The following is a 16,714-nucleotide window of genomic DNA, read 5'->3' as shown; positions in this document are numbered from 1 at the left end:
TACATACAGGCTGTCAATCATTGCCCAGGCATTGCTATTTTACCATTAGCCCGGCCCCTAATTTACATAGCCCCGCCCACTAACCGCATCCCTCTATTCCCTTATAACCAGAGGCCACGCCCCCACCTTTAAGCCACGCCCCCTCCATTCATTTCTATTGCCCAAACCGTCCCTGCATTAAGCCACGCCCCCTCCAGTCGTTTCTATGGGCCAACGGCCCCGCCGTGCGTAGCCCCGCCCCTTTATCTAAGCCACGCCCGTTCCATTCATTCCTATGGCCCAATAGCCCCGCCCCTCTCCTGCGTTAAGCTACGCCCCCTCCATTCATTTCCATGGGCCAACGGCCCCTGCATTAAGCCACGCCCCCTCCATTCATGTCTATGGCCCAATAGCCCCGCCTTCTGTGCATAGCCCCGCCCCTTTATATAAACCACGCCCTCTCCATTAATTTCAATGGCCCAAACCGCCTCTGCGTTCAAGCCACGCCCCCTCCGTTCATTTCTATGGCCCAATAGCCCCGCCCTCTGTTTGTAGCCCCGCCCCTCCATTCATTTATAAGGTTTAAAACCCACGCCCCTTCTTTGCGTTAAGCCACGCCCCCTCCATTCATTTCTATGGTTCAAACCGCCCCTGCGTTCAAGCCACGCCTCCTCCATTCATGTCTATGGCCCAATAGCTCCGCCCTCTTTGCGTAGCCCCGCCCCTTTTTCGTTAGGCCTCGCTTCTTCTATTCATTTCTATGGCCCAAACCGCCCCTGCGTTCAAGCCACGCCCCCTCCATTCGTTGCTATTGCCCAATAGCCCCTCCCCTGCGTTAAGCCCCGCCCCTCCATTGTTTTCTATGGCCCAATAGCCACGCCCCCTCCGTGCGTAGCCCCGCCCCTCATTCGCATTAAGCCCCGCCCCTTCCATTCATTCCTATGCCCCATTAGCCCCGCCTCTCTGTGCGTAGCCCCGCCCCCCTGGCCGTGCGTGCCCCGGAAGCGCGTTGCCGGAAGTGGCGGCGGGGCGATGGCGGCGATGGCGGCGGCCCCGGCCCGGCCCCGTTGCCGCTCCCGGCGCTCCCGCTGAGGGCTCGGAACGGCCCCGGGCCCGGCCCCGGCGGCGCCCCCCGGCCCGGGGGCTGCGGGAGAAGCTGGCGGAGCCGGGCGGCGGCCCCGGGAGCGGGATGATGCGCAGCCAGTGCCTGCTCGGCCTCCGCTCCTTCGTGGCCTTCGCCGCCAAACTCTGGAGCTTCGTGCTCTACCTGCTCAGGAGGCAGGTCCGCACCGTGAGTACCGGGACACGACGGGGGGAAACGGGGGGAAAACGGGGGGAAAAGGGGGTAAAACGGGGGTTAACGGGGGTAAAACGGGGATTAACGGGGGTAAAATGGGGATTAATGGGGGTAAAATGGGGATTAATGGGGATAAAACGGGATAAACCGGGGATAAAAGGGGATTAACGGGGGTAAAAGGGGGTAAAACGGGGATTAACGGGGGTAGAACGGGGTAAAACGGGGATTAACGGGGATAAAACGGGATCTAACGGGAATTAAAGAGGATAAAATGGGGATTAACGGGGGTAAAACGGGGATAAATCGGAAAAAAAACGGGATTAATGGGGGTAAAACGAGAATTAACGGGGATAAAACGGGAATGGAAAGGGAATAACGGGGAGGAGATAACAGGGAAAGGAACGGGAGGGAGGTGAAAGGGAACAACGGAGAGGAACCGGGAAAAAAAACGGGAAAAAATCGGGAAAAAACCGGGAAAAATCCGGGACAATCCTGGAAATATCGGGAGAGCCCCAGGAGGGGTTTGGGATCACCAGGAGTAACCAGGAAGGTTTTGGGGACACCAGGAGAGTCCCAGGACAGATTTGGGGTCACTGGGAGAGTTTTGAGAAGGTTTCAGGGTCATCGGGACAGTCCCAGGAGGGATTTGGGGACACTGGGAATGACCAGGAAAGTTTTGAGGACACCAGGACAATCCTGGGACAGATTTGGGATCACCAGGAGGGTCCCAGGAGGGATTTGGGGACACCAGGAAAGTCCCAGGACAGATTTGGGGTCACCAGGACAGTCCCAGGATGGATTTGAGGACACCAGGAGTGACCAGGAGGGATTTGGGATCATCAGGAAGGTCCCAGGATGGATTTGAGGACACTGGGAGAGTCCTGGGACAGATTTAGGATCACCAGGAGTAACCAGGAAGGTTTTGGGGACACCAGGAGAGTCCTGGGACAGATTTGGGATCACCAGGAATGACCAGGAAGGTTTTAGGGACATCAGGACGATCCTGGGACAGATTTGGGATCACTAGGAATGACCAGGAGGGATTTGGGATCATCAGGAAGGTCCCAGGAAGGTTTTGGGATCACCAGGAGTGACCAGGAGGGATTTGGGGTCACTGGGACAATCCTGGGACGGATCTGGGATCACTGAGAATGACCAGGACAGATTTGGGGACACTGAGAATGACCTGGAAGGTTTTGGGGACACCAGGAGTGACCAGGAGGAATTTGGGGACCCTGGGATGGTCCTGGGACAGATCTGGGATCACTGAGAATGACCAGGACAGATTTGGGGACACTGGGAGAGTCCTGGGATGGATTTTGGGGCCACCAGGAGAGTCCCAGGACACATTTGGGATCACTGAGAGTGACCAGGAAGGTTTTGGGGACACCAGGACAGTCCTGGGACAGATTTGGGGACACCAAGAGAGTCCCAGGATGGATTTGGGGTCACTGGGACAATCCCAGGATGGATTTGGGGACACTGGGAATGACCCAGGAGGGGTTTGGGGTCACCAGGAATGACAGGACAGGGAAATTTGGGACTTTTCAGGGAATTTTTGGGAATTTTTTCAGAATTTTTGGGAATTTTTGGGGGGTTTTTTGGGGATTTTTGGGGATTTTTTGGGGATTTTTGGAGTTTTTTGAGGATTTTTGGGGATTTTTTGATTTTTTTTGGTGAAAATTTTGACTTTTTTTAGGAATTTGCACAAATTTTGGGGGAGATTTTTGGTGGTTTTTTTCTGAATTTGGGAGTTTTGGGAGTTTTTGGAGGATTTGGGGGGATTTTTGGAGTTTTTTGGGGGATTTTTTGAGGGTTTTGGGAGTTTTGGGGTTTTTTGGGGGGAATTTTCAGAGGTTTTGGGGAGTTTTCAGTTTTGTGGGGAATTTTTAGGGATTTTGGGGAGTTTTTGGAGGTTTTTCTGGGAATTTTTGGAGCTTTTTGGGAATTTTCTGAGGGTTTTGGGGGAGAATTTTAGAGAATTTGGGGGAATTTTGGGGTTTGGGGGGAAATTCTGGGGATTTTTTTGGGATAATTTTGGATTTTTTTGGGATAATTTTGGGGTTTTTTGAATATTTTTTGAATCCCTCGAGATAATTTTGGGACAATTTGGGATTTTTTGGGATGAATTTGAGATTTTTGGGGGGAATTTTGGATTTTCTGGGATAAATCTGGGACTTTTGGGGGAGAGTTTTGAATTTTTTTGGGACAATTTTGAAATTTTTGGGGAAATTTTGGGGTTTTTTTGGATTTTAAAATATTTTTTGAATCCCTCGAGATGATTTTGGTTTTTTGGGGATAAATTTGGAGATTTTTGGGGTTTTTTGGGACTTTTCAAGGTTGACTCGGGCCCGGGGGGGGAGGGGGGGGTGGGGGAGGGGCCGGGGCTATTTTGGGATGGGGGGAGGGGCCAAGTGGAAAATTCCCAATTTTTTTTGGAATTTTGGGGGAATTTTTGGGAATTTCGGGTCCTGGGGGAATTTTGAAGGATTTTGGGGGGAATTTTAGAGATTTTTGGGAGTTTTCGGGGGAATTTTTGGGGTTTGGGGGGATTTTTTGGGCAATTTTGGGAGGTTTTGGGGTGAATTTTTGGGTGAATTTTGTGGATTTTTTGGGTGAATTTTTGTGGATTTTTTGGTTGAATTTTTGGTTGAATTTTGGGGATTTTTTTTGTGAATTTTGGGGGATTTTTGGGAGAATTTTTTGTGAATTTTTGGTGCAAATTTTGGAGGATTTTTGGGGGGAATTTTCGGGATTTTTTGGGTGAATTTTGGAGATTTTTTAGGGGATTTTTGGGTGAATTTTGAGATGAATTTTGGGGATTTTAAGGAAAATTTTGGGGATATTTTTGGGTGAATTTTGGGGACTTTTTCTGTGAATTTTGGGAGAATTTTTTGGGATTTTTTGGTGGATTTTTTGGGTGAATTTTGGGGTGAATTTTAAAGATTTTTGGGTGAATTTTGGGGATTTTTTTTGTGAATTTTTGGGGAATTTTGGGGCGAATTTTGGAGATTTTTTGGGTGAATTTTGGGGATTTTTTGGGGGAATTTTGGGAGATTTTTTAGGGGATTTTTAGGATATTTTGAGGGAATTTTTTGGGGATTTTTTTGGTGAATTTTGGAGATTTTTGGGGTGAATTTTGTGGATTTTTGGGCGAATTTTTTTGGATTTTTTGGGTGAATTTTTTTGATTTTTGGGATTTTTTGTGAGAATTTTTGGGGATTTTTGGGGTGAATTTTTTGGGAATTTTTGTGGCGAATTTTTGGGATTTTGGGGGAATTTTTTTGGGGAGGATTTTGGAGGTTCTTGAATTTGTGGAGCCCCAAAATTTTGTGTTTTTTCTGTCCCGTTTCAGGTGATCCAATACCAGACTGTGAGATACGACGTCCTGCCCCTCTCCCCCATCTCCAGGAACCGCCTCAGTGAGTCCAAAACGCGGCAAAAAACCCAAATTTTGGGACAAAAATAACGAAATTTGGGGAAAAAACATAAATTTGGGGGAAAAAAATGGAAATTTGGGGAAAAAACCCCAAAATTTTGGAAAAAAACCCATAAATTTGGGGGGAGAATATTAAAATTTGGGAAAAAAATTCAAAATTTTCAGAAAAAAAATTCAAAATTTGGGGAAAAATTCAAAAATTGGGGAAAAAAAATGAAAATAACAAAAATAATGAAATTTGGGGAAAAAACCATAAATTTGGGGGAAAAAATGGAAATTTGGGGGGGAAAAAACCAACATTTTGGGGAAAAAAATAACCAAAATTGGGGAAAATAAACCCAAAACGGGGCAAAAAAAAAAAGAAAATTGGGGGAAAATAAACATAAGTTTGGGAAAAAAATTAAAATAGGAGGAAATAAATGGAAATTTGGGGGAAAAAACCCCAAAATTTGCTTGAAACTCCCCAAATTTCACCCTCAATACCCAAATTTCACCCCAAATCCCCCAAATTTTGCCCCAAATTTCCTCCCGAAGCCCCAAAATTTGCCCCAAACCCCCCAAAATTCCCAGAATTTCCCCAAAATTCCCAAATTCTGTCCCAAAACGCCCAAATTTGCCCCAATTTTCACCCCCAAATCCCCCAAAATTTCCCTCAAATTCCCCCAAAATCCCCCAATTTCCCCCCAAAATCCCAAATTTCCCCCAAAACGCCCAAATTTTCCCAAAATTTTCCCCCCAAACCCCAGAATTTTCCCAAAATTTTCCCCAAATCCCCAAATTTCCCCCAAATCCCCAAAATTCCCCCCAAATCCCAAAATTTTCCCCAAAATTCCCCCCAAAACCCCAAAGTTTTCCCCAAAATCCCCAAAATTCCCCCGAATTTTTCCCTCAAAACCCCCAAATTTCCCCCAAAATCCCCAATTTCCCCCTAAAATCCCAAAAATTCCCCCAAAATTGAGGATTTTTGTCCCAAAACTCGTTGTTTTTGCCCCAGACCAGGTGAAGAGGAAGATCCTGGTGCTGGACCTGGACGAGACTTTGATCCACTCCCACCACGACGGGGTCCTGAGACCCACCGTGAGGCCTGGGACGCCCCCAGACTTCATCCTCAAGGTCTGGGGGGAAAAAGATGATTTGGGAAAAAATTGGGAATTTTTTGGGAATTTTTGGAATTTTTTTCGGATTTTTTTTGCGATTTTTTAATGATTTTTTATGATTTTTTTGTGATTTTTTGGCTGATTTTTTTGGTTTTTTGGGGGGTCCTGAGGCCCAGAGAACCCCAGACTTCATCCTTAAAAAAGCCACGATTTTGGGAAAATTTGGGAATTTTTTGGGAATTTTTGGGATTTTTTTCGGATTTTTTTCGCGATTTTTTTTGTGATTTTTTGGTGATTTTTGGGGGATTTTTTGGGTGATTTTGGGGGGTCCTGAGACCCACAGTGAGGCCTGGGACGCCCCCAGACTTCATCCTCAAGGTTTGGGGGGAAAATGGGCATTTTGGGGAAATTTGGGAATTTTTGGGAATTTTTGGAATTTTTTTGGAATTTTTTTCGGCTTTTTTTTGGTGATTTTTTGCATTTTTTTGTGATTTTTTGGCTGATTTTTTGGGGGTTTTTTTGGGTGTTTTGAAGCCCAGGGAACCCCCTGACTTCATCCTTAAAAAACCCACAATTTTGGGAAAATTTGGGAATTTTGGGGATTTTTTTCGGATTTTTTTTTGGATTTTTTTGCATTTTTTTTCGTGATTTTTTTGGGGGGATTTTGGGGGGGTCCTGAGACCCACCGTGAGGCCTGGGACGCCCCCAGACTTCATCCTCAAGGTCTGGGGGGAAAAAGATGATTTGGGAAAAAATTGGGAATTTTTTGGGAATTTTTGGAATTTTTTTCAGATTTTTTTTGCGATTTTTTAATGATTTTTTATGATTTTTTTGTGATTTTTCGTGATTTTTTTGGGTTTTTTTGGGGGGTTTTTTTGGGGTGTCCTGAGACCTTGGACACCCCCCAACTTCATCCTTAAAAAACCCACAATTTTGGGAAAATTTGGGAATTTTGGGGGATTTTTTTCGGATTTTTTTTTTGGATTTTTTTTTTGTATTTTTTTCGCATTTTTTTCGTGATTTTTTGGGGGGATTTTGGGGGGTCCTGAGACCCACCGTGAGGCCTGGGACGCCCCCAGACTTCATCCTCAAGGTCTGGGGGGAAAAAACACAAGTTGGGGAAAATTTGGGAATTTTTTTGGGAATTTTTGGAATTTTTTTCGTATTTTTTTTCGGCTTTTTTTTTTGGTGATTTTTTAGTGATTTTTCGTGATTTTTTGGGGGATTTTTTGGGGGTGTTTTGAGTCTCAGGGACGCCCCCAACTTCATCCTCAAGGTCTTGGGGTGAAAAACGGAGATTTTGGGAAAATTTGGGATTTTTTAAGATTTTTTTTTTGGAATTTTTGGGGGGTTGTTTTGTGGTTTTTTTCAGGTTTTTTGGGGGATTTTTTGGGGTGGTTTTGGGGGTTTTTGGGGGTCCCAGGGCTGATTTTGGGGTCCCAAATGTGATTTTTGGGGTCCCAAAGGTGATTTTTGGGGTCCTGGGGCTGATTTTGGGGCTCCCAGGGGAATTTTGGGGGGTTTTTGGGGTCCCCAAGGTGATTTTTGGGGTCCCCAGGTGGTGATCGACAAACACCCCGTGAGGTTCTTCGTGCACAAACGGCCCCACGTGGATTTCTTCCTGGAGGTGGTGAGTGAGCCCCAAAAAAATCCCAAAATTCACCCCAAAAAGTGCCCAAAAATTCTCCCAAATCCCCCAATAAATCCCCCCAAAAATCCCCCCAAAATTACCAAAAAATCCCCCCCAAAATCCAAAAAAATCCCCCCCAAAAATCACAAAAAATTCCCCCAAAAATCCCAAAAATTCTCCCCAAAACCTCCCAAATTCAGCCCAAAAACCCCCAAAATTCAACCCAAAAAATCCCCCCAAAATCACCAAAAAATCCCCCCCAAAGTCCCAAAAAATCCCCCCAAAATTACAGAAAATTCCCCCAAAAAGTGCCCCAAAAATCCCCAAATTTACCCCCAAATCCCCCCAAAAATCCCAAATTTACCTGAAAAAAACCCCCCAAATTCACCCCAAAAATAACCCGAATTCACCCCAAAATTCACCCCCAAAATCCCCCCAAAAAATCCCCAAATTCATCCAAAAATCTCCCCAAAAAATCCCCCCCCAAATCCCCCGAAAAATTAAAAAAAAATTCCCAAAAAATTTTCCACAAAAATCCCAAAAAAAATCCCAAAAAAAATCCCAAAAAAATCCCAAAAAATCCCCTAAAAAATCCCCCAAAAAATCCCCCAAAATATCCCAAAAAAATCCCCTCAAAATCCCCCCAAAACTTCCCAAAATGTCTTAAATTGACCCCAAATTTTGGGGGTTTCCAGCTGAGCTGGTGGTTCAAAAATCCCTCAAAAAATCCCAAAAAATGTCTCAAAAATCTCCTAAAAAAATCCCAAAACCCCCCAAAAATTCCCGAAAAATTCCCCAAATTTGTGAATTTTCCCAAAGTGTCCCAAATTCACCCCAAAATGTCCCGAATTCCCCAGGTGAGCCAGTGGGATTTAAAGATCCGTGGCCCAAAAATCCCCCAAAAAATCCCAAAAAACCCCATAAAAAAATTAAAAAAAAAAAATCCCCAAAATTTGTGAATTTTCCCAAAAATCCCCAAAATTTGTGAATTTTCCCAAAATGTCCCAAATTGACCCCAAATTTTGGGATTTCCCAGGTGAGCCGGTGGTACGAGCTGGGCGTGTTTTGGTGATTCGCAGCCCAAAAATCCCAAAAAAATCCCAAAAAATCCCAAAAAAAATCCCAAAAAATCCAAAAAAAATCCCAAAAAATCCCCAAAAATTCCCAAAATTTGTGAACTTCCCAAATTTTCCCAAAATGTCCCAAATTTTGGGGGTTTCCAGGTGAGCCGGTGGTTCAAGAATCCCTCCAAATTCCCCCCAAAAAAATCCAAAAAAATCTCCAAAAAATCCCAAAAAATCCCAAAAAAAATCAAAAAAAATCCCAAAAAATCCCCCAAAAAAATCCCCAAAATAATTCCCAAAAAATCCCTAAAAATCCCCAAATTCCCGAATTTTCCCGAAATTCCCAAAATCCCCTTATTTTCCCCCAAATTTCCCCAGGTGAGCCAGTGGTAGGAGCTGGTCGTGTTCACGGCTCCAAAATCCCCAAAATACCCTCCAAAAATCCCCAAAAATTGCCAAAAAAACCCCAAAAAAATCCCTCAAAAAATCAAAAAAGAATCCCAAAAATTCCCAAAATTCCCAAATTTTCCCTGAATTTTGGGATTCCCCAGGTGAGCCAGTGGTACGAGCTGGTTGTGTTCACGGCCAGCATGGAGATCCAAAAATCCTCCCAAAATCTCCCAAAAATCCCCAAAAATTGCCAAAAAACCCTCCAAAAATCCCCCCCAAAAATCCAAAAAATTCCCAAATTCCCAAATTTTCCCAAAATTTCCAAAATTTTCCCAAAATGTCCCAACTTTCCCGCCAGGTGAGCCAGTGGTACGAGCTGGTCGTGTTCACGGCCAGCATGGAGATCTACGGCTGCGCCGTGGCCGATAAACTCGACAACAACCGCAGCATCCTCAACAGGAGATACTACAGACAGGTGAGCACACCTGGGGACAGGTGAGACAGGTAAATAACACACCTGCATCCTCAACAGGAGATACTACAGACAGGTAAATACACACCTGGGGACAGGTAAATACACACCTGGGGACAGGTAAATACACACCTGGGGACACAGGTAACCTCACCTGGGACAGGTGTGAGGTACAGCCTCAACAGGAGATACTATAGACAGGTGAGCACACCTGGGGACAGGGAAATACACACCTGGACAGGTAAATACACACCTGGACAGGTAAATACTCACCTGGGCAGGGAAATACACACCTGGGACAGGTAAATACACACCTGGGCAGGTAAATACACACCTGGACAGGTAAATACACACCTGGGACAGGTAAATACACACCTGGGGACAGGTAAATACACACCTGGGGACAGGTAAACACACACCTGGGGACAGGTGAGACAGGTAAATACACACCTGGGGACAGGTAAATACACACCTGGGCAGGGAAATACACACCTGGGACAGGTAAACACACACCTGGGGCAGGGAAATACACACCTGGGGCAGGTAAATACTCACCTGGGACAGGTAAAACACACACCTGGGACAGGGAAATACACACCTGGGGAGGGAAATACACACCTGGGGACAGGGAAATACACACCTGGGCAGGTAAATACTCACCTGGGCAGGTAAATACACACCTGGGCAGGGAAATACACACCTGGGGACAGGTAAATACACACCTGGGCAGGTAAATACACACCTGGGACAGGTAAATGCACACCTGGGACAGGTAAATGCACACCTGGACAGGTAAATACACACCTGGGGACAGGGAAATACACACCTGGGGACAGGTAAATACACACCTGGGCAGGTAAATACACACCTGGGGCAGGTAAATACACACCTGGGCAGGGAAATACACACCTGGGGACAGGTAAATACACACCTGGGCAGGTAAATACACACCTGGGGCAGGTAAATACACACCTGGGCAGGGAAATACACACCTGGGCAGGGAAATACACACCTGGGACAGGTGAGACAGGTAAATACACACCTGGGACAGGTAAATACACACCTGGGACAGGTAAATACTCACCTGGGCAGGGAAATACACACCTGGACAGGGAAATACACACCTGGGACAGGTAAATACTCACCTGGGCAGGGAAATACACACCTGGACAGGTAAATACACACCTGGGACAGGTAAATACACACCTGGACAGGGAAATACACACCTGGGCAGGGAAATACACACCTGGACAGGTAAATAACACACCTGGACAGGGAAATACACACCTGGGCAGGGAAATACACACCTGGGCAGGGAAATACACACCTGGGCAGGTAAATACACACCTGGGACAGGTAAATAACACACCTGGACAGGGAAATACACACCTGGGCAGGGAAATACACACCTGGGCAGGGAAATACACACCTGGACAGGTAAATACACACCTGGGCAGGGAAATACACACCTGGACAGGTAAATACACACCTGGGACAGGTAAATACACACCTGGGGACAGGTAAATACACACCTGGACAGGTAAATACACACCTGGGGACACAGGTAACCTCACCTGGGACAGGTGTGAGGTACAGCCTCAACAGGAGATACTACAGACAGGTAAACACACACCTGGGACAGGTAAACACACACCTGGGGACACAGATAACCTCACCTGGGACAGGTGTGGGGTCCTGAACCACCAATACTATAGACAAGTGAGTACACCTGGACAGGTAAATACACACCTGGGCACAGGTAAAACACTCACCTGGGACAGGTGAGATACACCTGAGATAGGTGTGGGACAAGTGTGATGTACCTTCTCAACCGACGATACTATAGACAGGTAAATACACACCTGGGACAGGTAAAACTCTCACCTGGATAGGTGTGGGACAGGTAAATACACACCTGGGACAGGTAAAACTCTCACCTGGGACAGGTAAATACACACCTGGGACAGGTAAAACTGGGACAGCCTCAACCAATGATACTATAGACAGGTAAGGACAGGTGAGATACACCTGGGGACAGGTGAGATACACCTGGGGACAGGGAAATACACACCTGGGGCAGGTGTGTGACAGGTAAAACCACCACAGGTGAGGTAGGGACATAGTCCCGGTGTGGTGGGCGTGTCCTTGGGCGTGTCCCAGGCTTGGTGGGCGTGTCACAGGTTTTACTCAGGTATAGTGGGCGTGTCCCTGGAGGGTGTAAGTGTGAAATGGGCGTGTCCCATGCGCGGTGGGCGTGTCCAAGGAGTGGTGGGCGTGTCTCAGGCTCTGTGGGCGCGTCCCAGGCACAGTGGGCGTGACCCTGGGCGTGTCCATGCTCGGTGGGCGTGTCAACACTCGGTGGGAGTGTCCAGGTGTGGTGGGTGTGTCCCTGGGCGTGTCCAGGCTCGGTGGGCGTGTCCCTGGGCGTGTCCCAGGTGTGGTGGGCGTGTCACTGGAGAGTGTCAATGTGAGATGGGCGTGTCCCTGGCAGAGTGGGCGTGTCCCTGGGCGTGTCTAGCCTTGGTGGGCGTGTCCCAGGTATGGTGGGCGTGTCCCTGGATTTGTTCCAGGTGCAGTGGGCGTGTCCCAGGCTCAGTGGGCGTGTCCTTGGGGGCTCTCAGTGGGGAATGGGCGTGTCCCTGGGCGTGTCCACGCTCAGTGGGCGTGTCCCTTGGGTGTGTCCAGGTAAAGTGGGCGTGTCCCAGGCTCGGTGGGCGTGTCCTTGGGTTTCTCCCAGGCACAATGGGCGTGTCCAAGGTGTGGTGGGTGTGTCCCTGGGTGCTCTCAATGGGGAATGGGCGTGTCCCTGGTTGGTGGGCGTGTCCCTGGGCGTGTCCCCGCTCGGTGGGCGTGTCCCTGGGCGTGTCCTGACGGGCCCCGCCCCCAGCACTGCACGCTGGAGTTGGGCAGTTACATCAAGGACCTGTCGGTGGTGCACAGTGACCTGTCCTCCATCGTCATCCTGGACAACTCCCCCGGCGCCTACAGGAGCCACCCAGGTACCCCAAACAGACCCAGAAATATCCCAAAATATTCCCAAAATATCTCTAAAATATCCCCAAAAATGTCCCCAAAATATTCCCAAAATATCCTCAAATTTGTCCCAAAAATATCCCAAAATCGCACCAAAAATCGCCCTGAAAATGCCCCAAAATTGCCCCCCAAAATCCTTAAAAATCATCTCAAAAATCTTCTGAAATTGACCCAAATATTCCCAAAATAGCCCCAAAAATATTCCCGAAATATTCTCCAAAATGTCCACAAAGTATTCCCAAAAATGTCCCAAAAAGGTCCCCAAAATATCCCCCAAAAGTCCCAAAAATGTCCCAAAAATATTCCCAAAAATGTCCCCAAAATATCGCTAAAATATGCCCAAAATATCCCCAAAAACTGCACCAAAAATCCCCAAAATAGTCCCAAAATTTGCCCCAAAATATTCCCAAAATCACACCAAAAATTGCCCCAAAAATCCCTTGAAATTGCCCCAAAAATCCTCTGAAATTGCCCCAAATATTCCCCAAAATCACCCCAAAAATCCCCCGAAATTGACCAAAAAATCTCCCAAAATCGCCCCAAAAATCCCCTGAAATTGGCCTAAAATTACCCCAAAATGTCCCCAGAAAATTCCCAAAAATGTCTCAAAAATATCCTCAAAAATGTCCCAAAATATTCCCAAAAATGTCCCAAAAATATTCCCAAAAATATCCCCAAGATGTTCCCAAAATAGTCACAAAAATGTTCCCAAAAATCGCACCAAAAATCCTCTGAAATTGCCAAAAATATTCTCAAAATATTCCCAAAAATGTCCAAAAAATATTCCAAAATATTCCCCAAAATTGTCCCAAAATATCCTCAAAATATCCCCGAAATACTCCCCAAAATGTCCCCAAAGTATTCCCAAAAATGTCCCAAAAATGCCCCAAAAATGTCCCCAAAAAGTCCCAAAAATGTCCCCAAAATATTCCCAAAAATGTCCCCAAAATATTCCCAAAAATCCAGACAATCCCATCCCCATCAAGTCGTGGTTCAGTCACCCCGGGGACCCCCAAAACCCCCCCAAGACCCCCCAAATCCCCCCCAGACCCCCCAAACTCCTCTAAGACCCTCTAAAACTCCCCCAAAACTCCCCCAAATCCCCCCCAAATTCCATCGAAACCCCTCCAGGACCCCCTAAATCCCCTCCAGGACCCTCCAAATTTCCCCCAAATCCCCTGGGGACCCCCCCAAATCCTCCTCAAACCCCCCAAATCCCACCCAAGACCCCCCAAAACTCCCCCAAATCCCCCCCAATTCCATTAAAACCCCTCCAGGACCCCCCAGATCTCATCCAGGACCCCCCAAATCCCACCCAAGACCCTCCAAAACCCACCCAAGCCCTTCCAGGACCCCCCAAATCCCACCCAGGACCCTCCAAATCGCCCCCAAACCCCTCCATGACCCCCCAAATTCCCCCAAATCCCCTCCAAGACCCCCAAACTTCACCCAGGACCCCCCAAATTCCTCTAAGACCCCCCAAAAATCCCAAATTTCCCCCCCAGACAACGCCATCCCCATCAAGTCGTGGTTCAGTGACCCCGGGGACACGGCCCTGCTCAACCTCCTGCCCATGCTGGACGCACTCAGGTCAGTCCTGGGGGGTCCTGGGGGGATTTGGGGGGATTTGGGGGGTCCTGGAGGGGTTTGGGGGGGTCCTGGAAGGTCCTGGAGGGGTTTGAGGGGGATTTGGGGGGGATTTGGAGGGTCCTGGGAGGGATTTGGGGGCCCTGCTCAACCTCCTGCCCATGCTGGACGCACTCAGGTCAGTCCGGGGGGGTCCTGGGGGGATTTGGAGGGTCCTGGAGGGGTTTGGGGGGTCTTGGGGGGTCCTGGAAGGTCCTGGAGGGGTTTGGGGGGAATTTGGGGGGATTTGGGGGGTCCTGGAAGGGATTTGGGGGACCCTGAGGGGGATTTGGGGGGTCCTGGAGGGGTTTGGGGGGTCCTGGGGGAGTTTAGTGGGTCCTGGGGGGGTTTGGGGGAAATTTGGGGGTCCTGGAAGGTCCTGGAGGGGTTTGAGGGGGATTTGGGGGGTCCTGGAGTGGATTTGGGTGGTCCTGGAGGGGCTTGGGGGGATTTAGGGGGTCCTGGGGTAATGTGGGGGGTCCTGGAGGGGATTTGGAGGGTCCTGGAGGGGATTTGGGGGGTCCTGGGGGGGATTTGGGGGGTCCTGGGGGGATTTGAGAGGGTTGGGGGGGCGGATTTGGGGTCACTTGGGGGGTCCTGGGTGGGGAGGGGGGAATTTGGGGGGGTCTCACCTGTTTGTTTTTTTTTCCTCCCTCCTCCCCAAAAAAACCCCAAAACAAACAAAAAAAGCCCTCCAAAAACCCCCCCAAAAATACCCCAAAAACCCCCAAAAATTCCCCCAAAAATCCCAAAAAATCCCCCCCAAAAAAACCCCAAAAAACTCCCAAAAAAATCCCAAAAATTACGAAAAATCTCCCACCAAAAACCCCCAAAAAACCCAAAAAAATTCCCCCAAAAATCCCAAACCCCCCCCAAACACCCCCCCAAAAAATACAAAAAAAATCCTCCCGAAATACAAAAAAAATTCCCCAAAACCCCCAAAAAACCCCCCAAAAAATCCCACAAAAATCCCAAAAAAATCTCCCTCCCAAAACCCCCAAAAATCCTAAAAAATCTCCCACCAAAATCCCCCCAAAAAACCCAAAAAACCTCCAAAAATTCCCAAAAAAATCCCAAAAAATCCTCCCAACTTCCCCCCAAAAAATTCCAAAAATTCCCAAAAAATCCTCCCAACTTCCCTCCCAAAAAAACCCCCAAAAAACCCCAAATAAACTAAAATAATTTAATATTTTCAGGTTCACGGCGGACGTGCGCTCGGTTCTGAGCCGGAACCTTCACCAGCATCGCCTTTGGTGACCCCGGAGACCCCCCGGGACCCCCCGGGACCCCCAAACTTTGGGGACTTTCCCCCTCCCCCCTCTGGGATCCCAAATTTTGGGGAAAACCCCAAAATTTTTGGAAAAAAACCCCCAAAATTTGGGAAAAAAACGCCAAAATTTGGGAGAAAATCCAAATTTTTTGGGAAAAAACCCAAATTTTTTTGGGAAAAACTCCAAAATTTGGGAAAAAACCCCCAAATTTTTGGGAAAAAAAATCCAAATTTTTTGGGAAAAAACCCCAAATTTTTGGGGGAAAAAACCCAAATTTTTTTGGGAAAAACCCCCAAAATTTTGGATAAAAACCCAAAAATTTTTGGAAAAAAAAACCAAATTTTTTGGGAAAAACCCCAAAAATTTTTGGGAAAAACCAAATTTTTTTGGGAAAATCCCCCAAAATTTGGGGAAAACCCCCAAATTTTTTTGGAAATATCCCAGAGGGTTCAACGCCAGCACCAAGGGGGGACCCCCCCCACCCCCCCACCCCAAATTTGGGGACCCCTCCTCCCAAAAAAGGGGCGTGGTCAGATTTAGCCCCGCCCACTTCCGGTTTCTCTAATTGGGGGAGGGGTTTTCACCTCTCTGCCCCTCCCCCAACGTGCCTGAATATTTTTTTGGGGGTGGGGGAGGGGTTTTTTGGGGGGTTTTTGGGGACTGATGGACATTTGGGAGCCCCTCCCCCCCTTCCTCAAAAAAAAAACAAACAAAAAAAAAAATTGTGTTTTTAAAAGCCCTTTTTGGTCCCAGTTTGTGGCGTTTTTGTGGTTCCTGTGGCGCCCCCAGACCCATTTTGGGGGGTTTTATCCCCCCCAGACCCATTTTAGGGCTCTTTGTCCCCACCCGTTTTCTTCCCTCAATGGTTCAGTCCATCTCAGCTCTGGCTCCGCCCCTTTTCCCTTGGCCACGCCCCCTGTTTGAAGCCACGCCCCCTCAAGGCGATGATTGGGTGGTGCGGGTGGGTGATGTCATCACGCAACGCAGGATGACGTAATGGTTTTTCCTCCGTTACCGAGGCCCCGCCCACGTTACAGAGGCCACGCCCCTCTCCGGCCGCCGTTACTTTACAGGGAACTGGGATAAACTGGGAGGAAACTGGGATGGACTGGGAGGGAACTGGGATAAACTGGGAGAGACTGGGAGGGTCTGGGCGGGAACTGGGAGGTGTCAGGAGAGAACTGGGATGGACTGGGGGAAACTGGGATGGAACTGGGATGGACTGGAAGGTCTCAGGAAGGACTGGGATGAACTGGGAGGGAACTGGGACGGACTGGGATGAACTGGGAAGTTTCAAGGATGAACTGGGCGCTCTTCCCCTCACTGCGCATGCGCGCCCCCAAAGCACCGCCCTCAAGCCACACCTCCTCGATATATTAACCAATCAAAACGTCGCTCTCACCTCCCGCCCTCTTT

At 48.0% G+C, this 16,714-nt stretch overlaps 1 protein-coding gene across 1 annotated transcript; it reads left to right on the top strand.

Moving 5' to 3' along the window:
- The first annotated feature begins 1,007 nt into the window (after positions 1-1,007).
- Positions 1,008-16,164, top strand: CTDNEP1 (CTD nuclear envelope phosphatase 1). Its single transcript, XM_083881543.1, has 8 exons — positions 1,008-1,270; positions 4,632-4,698; positions 5,710-5,828; positions 7,371-7,442; positions 9,255-9,371; positions 12,256-12,367; positions 13,907-13,991; positions 15,224-16,164. Exons 1-8 carry the CDS (start codon positions 1,169-1,171, stop codon positions 15,282-15,284), a joined length of 735 nt encoding a protein of 244 aa, XP_083737669.1. The 5' UTR covers positions 1,008-1,168; the 3' UTR covers positions 15,285-16,164.
- Positions 16,165-16,714: the final 550 nt, after the last annotated feature.

Source organism: Zosterops lateralis (assembly GCF_965231275.1).
Source record: "Zosterops lateralis genome assembly, chromosome: 34".
Classification (NCBI taxonomy): Eukaryota; Metazoa; Chordata; class Aves; order Passeriformes; family Zosteropidae; genus Zosterops; species Zosterops lateralis.
This window is presented reverse-complemented; position numbering and strand designations above follow the sequence as displayed.

Bases quoted from the DNA above. Each gene is read 5' to 3' on its own strand.
- CTDNEP1 (XM_083881543.1), top strand. From the start codon at position 1,169: ATGATGCGCAGCCAGTGCCTGCTCGGCCTCCGCTCCTTCGTGGCCTTC. The intron at 1,271-4,631 runs GTGAGTACCGGG...GTCCCGTTTCAG, and splicing joins TCAGGAGGCAGGTCCGCACC to GTGATCCAATACCAGACTGT. The intron at 9,372-12,255 runs GTGAGCACACCT...CCCCGCCCCCAG, and splicing joins ACAGGAGATACTACAGACAG to CACTGCACGCTGGAGTTGGG.